The sequence below is a fragment of the Gadus chalcogrammus genome, chromosome 6 (genome assembly GCF_026213295.1).
Source record: "Gadus chalcogrammus isolate NIFS_2021 chromosome 6, NIFS_Gcha_1.0, whole genome shotgun sequence".
Classification (NCBI taxonomy): domain Eukaryota; kingdom Metazoa; phylum Chordata; class Actinopteri; order Gadiformes; family Gadidae; genus Gadus; species Gadus chalcogrammus.
Window position 1 is genome coordinate 6,611,596 of NC_079417.1, and position 12,500 is coordinate 6,624,095.

Below are 12,500 nucleotides of genomic sequence, written 5' to 3' on the forward strand. Positions count from 1 at the left end.
AATACTTTTGTTTGGAAATACCACCAAACATTTTACAGTTGGGCCCCCACCGGTGGGATTGATGTGGTGTTATGAGAACGTGTGGAAGCAGACTTTGTCCATCACGGCTCTGACCCACAGTGGCAGCATGAGAATGTGTGTGTGTGTGTGTGTGTGTGTGATCTCTGAGAGTAGAGCAGACGCTAAACCCCATCTGTATTCCACTACGCTGATAAATGATATCATGTGTGTGTGTGTGTGTGTGTGTGTGTGTGTGTGTGTGTGTGTGTGTGTGTGTGTGTGTGTGTGTGTGTGTGTGTGTGTGTGTGTGTGTGTGTGTGTGTGTGTGTGTCTTTGAGCTTGCGCGTGTTGTGTGTCTGTGGCTAGCAGTCTAGCCATGTCGCTTGGCTGGGGGCCAACTGATGATGGAGATCTGTCTCTTATGGGGTGGTTACAGCTCTGTAATCATCTCCACCACTAGCACCCCCACCACCACCACCACCACCACCACCACCACCACCACCACCACCACCACCATCACCACCCCCACCACCTCCACCATCACCACCACCACCACCACCTCCACCATCACCACCACCACCACCACCAGAATACCTAATGCTGCTTTTAAGCTTCTCTTTTTTGTGTCTATTTCCACTATTATATCTTGCTACTACATCTAAACCGTTTTTATTTGAGTTTGTTCAAGTCATTTTGTAGATGCCTGGTCCAATCGTACTTACAGTAAATTATTGTTGCACATCATGAAGGAGCAGGTAGGGCATGGGTCCAAGGCACCTTCCTCTGGTATGCACGTTGGAAATTGGAGTCGGACCCCAGAATCTTTGGGCTGGGAGTCAAACACGATAAGTACTAGACTATCAACCCTAGTGACGGAGCAGTTCACTCTCTCCCCCTGGTTCACCTCACTCCATTGTAGGTCCTGTAAAAAACATTTAAACAGGGAGAAGTTCCTCTTCCGCCAACTCATTGGGAGAAGCCATTGGGTAGGACGGTAGCAGGCAGCGTGGTGATTAATCTCCCTGCTCGCGGGACTCCCCGCCGGTCTGTCCTAGATTTCCCTGTTCCGGAGGTCTGCTGTCTCCACTAATGACTAATCTTACAGACCCCACTCACATCTTGGAGGTCCCACCAACGTGAGGCCAAACCACTTGTGGTTCGTCCCATTTCCCTCAGCGATCATGGCACACTGGGTACGACAGTGATTATAGTTGCGTTATTGTTTGCATCATTCCGTGCTGCCTGGTAAAGCACAATAGTCAGGGGAAGATGTCCGGCCACAATTGCTCCATTTCATAAACAGTGACCGAAATGCGGCCGGTCTAATTTCAACGGGATAACAAGAGTTCCAGTGGTGATGCACAGAAACATCATGATAATAAAACCTTGAGGGCGTCCAGAAAGGCAGACTCCTCATGTCTGAGGAGCTTGTTCATGTCTTACCGAGATCGCTGTTTGGAATCCCAGGGCTGGTGTGGCAATCATGGGAGACGTACAGCGGTATCTCCGTCTGCAGTTTTTGTCCGTCAACATGCAACCGCCCCAAGGAGTAGCCTACCGCTCAGAGGGTTGTTCTTCTCCTCAGACTCACCCAAATAGTGAGAAATTAATCAACAATTTAGACAATTTCCTGTGCGAATTAATCACACACTTGCCATTGCCAGCTATCAGTACCAGATTACAAATCGGTCTCTCAGCAATTGTATTCTAAGTTTGAAATCAGTTGAAACGCGCCCCCCTGAAATCCCTGTGATATCTAAATCAATTAGCGTGTGCAGTTTTCCTTCCAGTGCAGCGTAGCACCTGTTTGCCCCCCCTCTTCACCTCCGGAGATGTGTCACCTCCTTCAGGTATCGCTGTCTGCAGCCACGTCCCTCTTGTTGATATTCTATCCTTCATTACATCCTCCCCTGACACTGGGGACAAAGGAGCGGGAAACCCATCCCCCCTAATGACGCCGCGCTCCGGCTGTCGCACGGCTCTGGAGGCTAGCTCTGGAGGCTAGCTCTGGAGGCTAGCTCTGGAGGCTAGCTCTGGAGGCTAGCTCTGGAGGCTAGCTCTGTTGTCGCGCTGCCTTTTTGTGAATGAAAATGCATTTCCACAGTGTATATAGTGTGTAATGGTCCCACCGGTGTCATGGCTAGCTATCTAACAAACAACCATGGGTCGCTCGTGCTATGGTTGTTTGATTCTAGAGTGACTTGATTTAGGATGTTAAACCATTTGATATGCTTATAATTTGTCTTTAAGAAGGACCTTGTTGGGTGCCTTGTTGATTTATGTACTTAATTTTGGTTTCTTCTTTTGTTAATTTTGTACCACTTTTTTAATGTTCTAGCTTTCGAAATTAGGCTTTGGATGTTCTGAGCCTCACTCTTAAATCTTTTTGCATTCAAACTTCTGCTTAATGACTCAATGGGAGTTTACTTTATCTCTGAGAGCAATATTATCATTAACGCAGTATTTCTCTTGTGATTCAACAACTCATTGTTTAATTATTAAGACCTTCAACGTGCTTTCAGTTATAATTTGTAGTTTAGAGCATTGCCATTGAAATCTATCAAACTACAGCTTTTTTTTACTGCAGATATTACTTTTGTTTGAAATGTTTTGAAGAGATGCCTACACATTAAAACTTACCAACACTGCCTGAAAAACCCACAAACCCAAGGGCCATTTTATCTAGCCTAAATCAAATTAGTCTTTCGAAAAAACCACCAAAGCAAATCCAATTTCAAACAAAAGTCATGTCTGTGGTGAAAATGTGAGACAGTGCAGGTTGAACTACAAACCAATGAATTCAGCTTATAAACCCACAAGCTCTACTAATCGCTGGCCCTGCGACAAACCACTGTATCTTCTCAAAAATGTTCTGAAGCAATTACCTCATGTTGTTTTAAAGAGGAACGTATTGTGAATGAAAAACGAGAAGCTTCCCGCGTCATCCCAACGTGACCTGACCGTTAATAAAGAAGAACTCTTCTTCTGGGGGATCGGGGCCAGGGGTGGCGGAGGTAACATGAGAGTACAGCACGGGGGCAGAGTGACGGACACGCTTTACTTCTAACTGTACACCCCAGCCTCTCCTCTCCCCCTACTCTCCATTCACCGCTATATCACCCGCTTGTCCTCCTAGGACAAGGCCCACGGTTAATCCTATTGTTTTAGCTGGGGGCCTCTCTCTCTCTCTCTCTCTCTCTCTCTCTCTCTCTCTCTCTCTCTCGCTCTCTCTCTCTCTCTCTCTCTCTCTCTCTCTCTCTCTCTCTCTCTCTCTCTCTCTCTCTCTCTCAGCCTCTCTCTCTCTCTCTCTCTCTCTCTCTCTCTCTCTCTCTCTCTCTCTCTCTCTCTCTCTCTCTCTCCTCCTTCTCTCTCTGTCTTCCAGACGCTTCAAACGTCCTGGACGGTTCTGGGTTGGAGGTTTATTTGTGGATGAAAGAGCAGATGAATTTTACGGCTTCTCCTGAAACTCTGCCTCATCTTTTATTTTCCATCTATGGAGTTAATTCATGTGGATAATGTGGATTTTCCCCTCCCTTCTCTATTTGCCAGTTTGTTTATTTGATAGTATCAGACCCCTCTTCCTGTCTGTCTTTCGTCCGTTTTCGGATCCTACATTTTTGTGACAAGAGGTATATCAATTGTGGGGTTATACTATATATTTATGTGTGTGTGTGTGTGTGTGTGTGTGTGTGTGTGTGTGTGTGTGTGTGTGTGTGTGTGTGTGTGTGTGTGTGTGTGTGTGTGTGTGTGTGTGTGTACATGTGTGTACATGTGTGTACATGTGTGTACATGTGTGTATGTGCGTGTGCTTGCATGCATGTGTGTGTGTGAAGGAAGAAGATTAGGAAGAAAGTTAGGTTGCTGCAAATTACTATACATTATGGTTGATTTAATAATATTAATATGGTAAAATAATAATGATATCATAATTATAACGTGGTAGAAAAATAAAGGCATGTTTTGGAGCAAGAATACACGTTTGGTTACAAATAATGAAATGACAACATAAAAAATGCTTAACACTCACAAAAAGACCAAACAAGTAAATATATTTCCAACAGTCAGGCAATCAAGGAACATGTAAACGGTTAAAGCATTCTGTCAGCTATATTTCTGTGCATTTAAACACCATTACTAGTCTACTGTGTGATATTTTGTGTTCTTCATCACTTTGCAAATAATCTTGCCTATTTTAATTCAATCGTTGGCATACTCCATTATATAACTTCCAACAATAACAATAAATAGTTTATTTCATTATTTTTACTCATTTTATACAAGAAATAATAAATAACAATAAGTTACTTAAGAGTTTGAGAATCCTTTTCATAAGTGAACACATTTGAAGTTGGACATAGATTGTTTACACTGTAGGAATGGATGAGGTTGAATCTGGCAGAACCACCAGAGAGATAACAGAAGCATCAGAGTGATGTTGAGGAGCCAGCACAGAGCTTTTAAAGGGTCCCAGCTCTGCCATATTGAGGCACACTCCATTTGGGCCTCGGTTATCTTTATTGTCTCTTGCGTTCCTAAGCATCACTAACACACACAAACACACACACACATACGCACACACACACACACACACACACACACACACACACACACACACACACACACACACACACACACACACACACACACACACACACACACACACAGCTCTAGCAGAGTGTTTCCTGACGACGTGATCAATTAAAACTCTTGAGAACATGAGACAGAGGGAAGCAGAGAGACCTGGCTCGCAGCAGGACCCGCTGAAGGCTGGAGCAGGTCTGGAGGTCCCCCGTGCTACACGCAACCGCACTTCCTGGCAGAGTGCTTCCGTATGGTGTGGTACACCAGGTTGTCGTCCAGAAAGGATAGGTTATCGTCGAATGCTATCGGGCGGCAGCAGGGGTTGGGGGGCGCGTCTCTGGCGCCCAGCCTCCTGTCGTGAGCGATGTTGTGAAGGATCTTGTCATAGTTTGTCTCGGACTTCCGACACGGCCCAGAGCAGTACCTGAATATCATCTCCTCCTCGGACTGGTAGCCCAGACCCAGGTCTGTCACGTTGAGATGGATCTGCTTCAGCCTGCAGCCCTGTCCCCCTCTTCCTCTTTTCCCATTCCTCCTCCTGGCCCCTTTAGCTCCTCCTCCTCCTCCTCCTCCTCCTCTTCCTCCTCCTCCTCCTCCTCCTCCTCCTCTTCCTCCCCTACTGCTCCTCTCACTCACTGCCGTCTTCCTCCCCCTTCTGTGGCGAGCCCTGGAGCTCAGGTTGACCCTGGCGTTGGGCGGGGGGGTGGAGGGGGAGGACGAAGGGGAAGGAGAAGGAGAGGCAGTGCGGGGCTTTCTGCTGACAGTCACTCGGACGGCGTCCACGGCACCGTCCAGACACTCTGCCAGGCGCTCCTCCACCGCGCCTGAAGGAGGATAGACTGTTACGATTCTGCTTCAAGATTGGCTCTCTATGGCTCTCGGGTCTAACCGTTCCAGAGCACACAGTTAGGCCTGCCGCCTGTGTGTTCTAAATAGAAGCATAATAGTCAATACAAATAAAAGGCAGCATCAGATCGGCTACAGCGTCAACAAAAACGATATCAATCCAATTAGGCTATCCAATAGTGAAGATGAGCAATAATATTATATATAAATTATATTATAGTCTTTAAAACTTGCATTTAAAGTTTGGGAATAGTTTGGAGACATCAAGAGTGAGATAGTTGCACCACCAAACTAGAATGGCGCCATCGCTAAGGCATCTGTCGCAATTGATGAGGTGATCTCTCGGAATGCTGGAGGCCAAAGTGAGGTAGGCTTATGAAGTGCGACTGACATGTTCATGTTATCAGATCAACGGCTCAGAAGCTGAGCATATAACCGCGTCTACGTTAGAGAAGGATAACACGCAAAGGGGAAAACCAAAAGGCGCTTACTTTGTTCAGTATCTGCCATCCTTTCTAGATCGTCTCGGTCCGTGAAGACTCGGGTGTTGGCAGCTGGATTTATTGATAATCGGATCTTAACTGGCGGCGTTTCGAGGGGTCTCTCGGGGGGATCTGAGGTGGACGGCGGTGGTCGGCGCGGTTGTGTCCGGGGGCTCGTGTGCACGGAGCTCAGCAGAAACAAACAAGTGGTCAGGCTATCCCATAACTTCATTGTCCACTTCAAACCGAGGGAAGAACATGACGTTACGCGAAAACAGCCGCCATCCAATGGTTTACATATCAAAACATTAAAGAAAAGGGGTTTTGACTCAGAATCAAAGTTATTTCGTTTGACTGAAAAAGTTGTAAAACGTTTGCAAAAAAATCGAATCCCTGAAATCAAAAGTCAGACCACATAGATCCAAAGGCGCCAAAAATAAATATCGTATTCCAAGATAGTTTTATTCCCGATTCCACATTTCCAAATGAATTGAAGCTGTTTTCCCTCCGCGCACCCCCTCTCCGCAACTCGGCTCCATCAATATGCGCCGTCAACATTGAGCGGAGAAGGGGAAGGTTGGAGCAGACTGGGAGTGGTAATGACGTCTAATAGTCCATCCTCTGCTTACTCGCCATCAACTGGAGATGAATTGAAGAGCATAACAATATAGAATAAAGCATAAAATCTGTAGTTAGAAACAGCTTCACCAAGAAGCTGAAATTTAAACTTTCATCTGTCAATGCGTTATAGCCTATAGGTCTGTCCCTCTTTCTGTTTAGGGGTGTGCTAATGGCAGAGGCCAGGGGGGGGGGGGGGGGGGGGGGGGGGGGGGGGGGGAGAGAGAGAGAGAGAGAGAGAGAGAGAGAGAGAGAGAGAGAGAGAGAGAGAGAGAGAGAGAGAGAGAGAGAGAGAGAGAGAGAGAGAGAGAGAGAGAGAGAGAGAGAGATCACTCAGATTGACTTTCCACAAACAATCCATTATATCTCTCATCTTACTGTTTACGTTCTGAAGATGTTGGATAAAAACACACGTTTCCAATCAGCCCATAAAAATAGAATGAATACCAAATAGCTTGGTTGGCTGCTAATCACACTGTGGGTAGGATCATAAAGAAAACAGTGAAGATCGGGTAGCCTATTTACAGTCTGAAAATGTCCTGATAAATGTTCCTGGCAAATGTTGATGATAAAGAAAGTGTTTATTCAATATTGCATCACGCACAGCTGGCTTTTATGGAATGTTGATATATAGTTCCAAACATTGATCCTGATTTTTGCATGAACACATTTTCTCGTTTAATTTAGGTTCAGGCTTTAATGCTATTTTAACTAAGCAACTACATGCAGTTTATGTGATGGTGAATACAGTTTAAAGACTTACATAGGCCTGTTGTGAATACGGACTATAGAAATACAGAGGGTAAGGATCTTGTATTGAGATCTGACTTGTGAGTAAATGCGGTCATGGAGACATAGCCTAATGAGGGCCCTGTAATCAGACTATTAACCACAGCCTGCTTGTTTCACACCAGTGAAAGCTGGCAGATCTTAAGCTTCTCATCAGCGTTGCGTTGGGTAGCCCACATCAGGCCCAGGAGTTACACGTAACAATCTTTAAATTAATCACAATTAAGATCAAGTAAGAGAAGTCAATGTAAAGGATATCACTTAATTTACTGAAAAAGGTCCAAAAATATATTTGATTGTTTTTTTTTAAAAGAAAGAAAAACAGAAAATGGGCCTAACATTGAATAGCATTGACAACACTTGCTAACGTCCACACCAGTTAGTCTAGACTCTAAAACATTAAGTGGAGGCCTTTTTGCGGCGCACATAACTGCATGGAAATACCTCAAGTAGTGTAATTACAGCCCTACCATGCTAGACTAGACCAAACAGATGGCCATTTCCTTTCTAGCAATCCAATGGAGGTTAATCTCAAGCTGATCTGCAATTGAATCTGGCAGCCATTTTGGGGCTTGATTTGACTCACACTTACACGGGGCTAATCGCATGGGTCGTTTCACCCCTCATTATTGCCTCCACGCGAAACTGCAGCCCCTGATGGCTGTGCCTGGGAGAGGAAGGAATTGACAGCTTGAATCGTTCGGTGGGGTGGTTGATGGGGGACTTTATTGCTGCCAGAGGGGATGCTGGGTAAAAACCTTGCAGAATAGGCCTAAGTGTAAGTTTGCTATTGTTTATTCATAGTGGATAAAATAGTTAAAGGGGTAAGGTAGAAAGCCTTTATCAACCGATCATAGCTGTGAATTCTTTCTGCTTTCTGCCATTATGAGAGGTTAAAGATTTTAATACATTAGATATAGATAGCACTAATCATCTTTAAATAGTATTTCGAAGGCAACTTTTCTTTCAGATTATATATTATTATATTCTAAATATTGTTATAGTTCGGAATAGTGTAGCCTACTATATGCAGTAGTAGTAACAGTGTGAATTGTGTGATTGTATTAGCAGGAAATTGATTTTGACAGCAGTGCATGATTGCATGAATATATAAATATGTGTTCACTGCCTCGACTACTTTTCCTTAGACTGATTTTGTTTAACCCGCACCATATGTAGATTGCATCCCCGGCACATTTCTGATCATTATTTCGGGAATCTCTAAAAGGCCTTAAGTAGACCAATTAGTGACTAATTTGAACTTAACTTTATACTAAAAAAAATGTACGATGAAATAAAGATAAAAGATGAATAGATGTTAATGTTGACTGTGCTTGCGTATATTGTTGACTGTGCTCTATTTTCCACTATATGGCTGCTTAATATTCCTTCTTGGGTTGTCCTTTAAGATAATGATCATGGGCTATACTACCTTGAACCCAAATGATTATCACTTCATAAATATATGCTTTGTTCATTAATCATAAACGTGTAATACCTCTGTCAGCCATTAAAGGATGACTCATGGCCAGCACAATTCCCTTAATGCCATATTTCTGTAATAACGTTGTCGTTTTTAGAAGGCCAAATAGCCCAATATGTGCTTAATATCGCGTAGCAGAGTGAGCACATTGAAGTTTGATACTTGGTGTATCGTATTGTATCCTCTTCCAGACCGTACCAATCTGTAATAGCTTTTAAAATAGCTGAAATCTCCGATAGCTCGGCCAAAGATGTTCGACAATTGCTACAACTAGAGGGCACTGTTGGCAACGCTTCTGTGTGTAGACGATCAAATTAAACCCATGACGTTGCAATCAAATGGATGGACCTCAAATGGTTCTACCTCTTTATCAAATCAAGTTTTTCCCGACATTTTATAATTCAATCTGTCCCGATCTTCCAGCCCTGCCGGGGTAACAGATGGTCTAAATGTATTATTAATAATAAAAATAATAATAATAATAATAATAATAATAATAATAATAATAATAATAATAATAATAATAATAATACAATAATAACGATGCTATTAAATAAGGATAATGTGAGTGGGATAATGTGTGTGTGTGTGTGTGTGTGTGTGTGTGTGTGTGTGTGTGTGTGTGTGTGTGTGTGTGTGTGTGTGTGTGTGTGTGTGTGTGTGTGTGTGTGTGTATCATTCAGTTTAAGCTACTGAATAGTCAGGCAAATAAACACTGATTAGGCTATTTTACCACTATTTTTTCGGAAGAATATAAAGAATAAACAGCTTAAACAGGTGCAGAATTTTGCAGAGGAAATTGAGTGATATCTTTGTTTATACGCCATGCCTCTTACTGATCATTGTTATTCTAAGCAAATATTGGGTGGGATGGGATTCTTAGGATAAATGAACAACATGACTTCTTCAAATTATGAATCATCTTCTAAAAGGGCTGAAATGCTTGGGAGAGAACTGAAGTCAAGAATACAACAAAATTCTGTTTGAATCTAATACAATTCCTTGTTCTCGTCAGTGGAGTACAATCTCCCATCGACGCATAAATAACTTTACGTTTCTTTGTATTTTTTGTTCTTGTTGTTTTTGTCATTTTGGTCAGTGACTTTCATCCTGAGGTCCCACTAGCGAGTTCGGGCCGTTCATTTCCATCTCAAAGGTCATGTGTGGTGCATCTGATGTGGGCCTTCATACCACATAGGGAGATAAAGTTCAACCAGAGGTATTAGTAACAATTGGGTACCTCCATGAATGCCACGACACAAGTCGTTTCACTAGTTGTGGTGGTGTGGCTTGATGCTCTGTGCCTCATTTGCTTAGTGGTTCACTCCTCTCACTCCAAAATGGAGCGGGTTTAGGATCTCCTTACCAAACGATACAGACATTTCTGGAAAATATTCCCATTCTAAGTGCTGCAATGATGCGGACCAGCTGTATAAATGCCCTCGATATTCAGTGAATAAGTGTTGTTGGAGTAGGTCGTAAGTCTAGTGTAAAGTGAAAGCATATATTCTATAAAAGATAGTTGAAGTTATAGTCGATTTAAAATGCATCCTGTTAGGCTAATGGAGAGACATGAAAATGAAATGTAAAATGTCGCCAGGGTCATGGCAACATTTTGCGTGTTGATTTATCCCTTTGGGCCGGTACACTAATTGTCTTGAGATGTCCTATTCCAGTAAATAAGAAGAAAGAATGAAAGAAATCTGGAAAAAATGTGTGCTTGAAGCAAAAGGATGTTCCGAAAATGATTCCAATTATGTCTCATTTCTTTTTGCACTAGTTATAGCAATTATCCACCCATCCCCCCCGCCCCTCCCTCCCCACGCGCACTTGTTGGAGTGTCACACACGGCGGTAGCTCTGCTGTTTCAGCCGCGAGACGTACTCTCCATCTGGGGCGCGAGGAGGGATTACGCGCTTATTATCTTCTTAGCTCTAAATGGCCCCGCGTTCCTGACTTCGTCGTCCCCTCTGTCGTCAAACAAACTCAGCTTATAAAGCGGGAGGGACAAAAGAAATGGCATTAAAACGCCATACGATATTCTTTGTGGAAATAACTACCTATCGCTCTTTCGAAGTACTATTTCGCGCGTAAAATCGTGACACCACTGGGTCGGCACAGCATCGCCACGAGCCCTGTTCCGCGCGCAGGGTCGTTAGGATAGGCCTATAAGTGATCTTTTGCAGACTTTAATCTTATCAGTGTCAAACCGTAGTTGCCTTCTTCACCCGGCCAGCCGAAGATTTTTCAGGGTCGTTTCGCCTTTCTTCGGTTTAAGTTTAAGCTTTTTTCTTCACCACCCATCGCTGGTGTTTGTGAAAACTTGAATCGGTTCAGCAACAGCCAGGCGACACTTTTATAGGTGTGTTTTCGATATCGATTAATATGACGGTTTGACCGGTTTACTCTTGTGACTAAAATAAGATGGAGTCTACACACCCAGAGAGGCGTCTGCTCCTCTTGTTTTTCCTGGTCGCGTTCATCAGCCACGTTTGTTTTTGCACCAGGAAAACAACCGTTCGTAGATCAGGTGAGTTAAAAAGCAGAAATAGCCTGCACTATAATTAAAACTTCTACTGTTTCCTATATGGTTTTGGTTATTATGGCTAATGTGAGGTAATTTTTGTTTTAAACGAATGAGCCATGCAATTTAACTTATAATAGGAATGTACTGTACTATTATTACAATGTATGCAAATGTACGCTTATTATTATTATTTTCCACTTTCATCCTAACATTAAAGGATTAAATTAGCATAAACGTATATATACATATATTTATATATATATATATACTGTATACACATTGTCATTGTCCAGGGATTTTGCAATAGTATGATGCTGATGATTTACCATATTAGTAGTTGTTTGAAGTTTCGTGATAAACCAGTGGGGACACAATATCGAGTCCTGTCAAGTTTATTCGTCTCACAATTGCAGTCTCTAAAGGCTTCGCATGCCCCCCAGCACTCCCCCACCCCTAACCATAGGCCCAACCACTTACCCCTTACCCACCAACACTTTGGACCGCTCCAAAGAGCGAACTGGTGTGCTGAAATACAAGCCTTGAAAGACTTTCTGCACGACTCTCTTTGTTGTCCTTTCTTTCTGTATCTTTTTTTCTGTTTTTCTTCCCGCTGTCTGTTCTGAAAACACAAAAAAACATTCCTCTCTCCCTCTTCCGGTTCTTCTTGTACCACAGACAAATATCCCTTTCACTGGCCCTCTTTTAGACAACCAAGTTGTGTCTGGGTTGTCTGTTCCTGTTTGGTTACCTGTCAAGGGAAATCAGTATTTGTTGTCCGCGCAAAATAATACCACAAGGCTTTGGAGTCAACACGTATTGCCTTTAATGCTCGAAATTGCCAGAGATAGCCGAACGTGTTCCAAGGCAGAGTTCACCCTGGCATTATCAACCTTAACCTTTATATTTGTCCATAGCACGCCTGCTTCAGACCCTTTGAACTGGCTGTTGCTTGTTTTTTCCTTGTAAAGCCAGACATGGGCTACGTCTCAGACCACTCATCCGCCTGTAGGAGACGGGTTAGGGCCTTATCTCCCGCCAGGGCTCGGCGGTCAGAACCCATGGCCCAGCCTCAGATAGAGCGTTGAGGGGTTAAGCTGACAGACTGTGGTGCTATCACACTCCCAGGACACATGTGTCTAGAAATGATTCCTTCTTTGCTAAAAAAGCTATTTTA

General features: G+C 43.4%; 2 protein-coding genes across 2 annotated transcripts in view; one reads left to right on the forward strand and one right to left on the reverse strand.

Moving 5' to 3' along the window:
* Positions 1-3,863: 3,863 nt before the first annotated feature.
* On the reverse strand, positions 3,864-7,876 carry LOC130384971 (glial cell line-derived neurotrophic factor-like). Its single transcript, XM_056593398.1, has 3 exons — positions 7,787-7,876; positions 5,919-6,548; positions 3,864-5,405 (listed from the first exon to the last, which is right to left on the reverse strand). Exons 2-3 carry the CDS (start codon positions 6,139-6,141, stop codon positions 4,795-4,797), a joined length of 834 nt encoding a protein of 277 aa, XP_056449373.1. The 5' UTR covers positions 6,142-6,548; positions 7,787-7,876; the 3' UTR covers positions 3,864-4,794.
* Positions 7,877-10,672: 2,796 nt separating this feature from the next.
* The window catches only part of LOC130384968 (pikachurin), a 29,600-nt gene continuing 27,772 nt past the window's right edge, over positions 10,673-12,500 (forward strand). Inside the window, exon 1 of the mRNA XM_056593395.1 lies at positions 10,673-11,329. Coding sequence (XP_056449370.1) covers positions 11,224-11,329 — 106 coding nt within the window. The 5' untranslated portion in view covers positions 10,673-11,223. The remainder of the gene's footprint in view (positions 11,330-12,500) is intronic.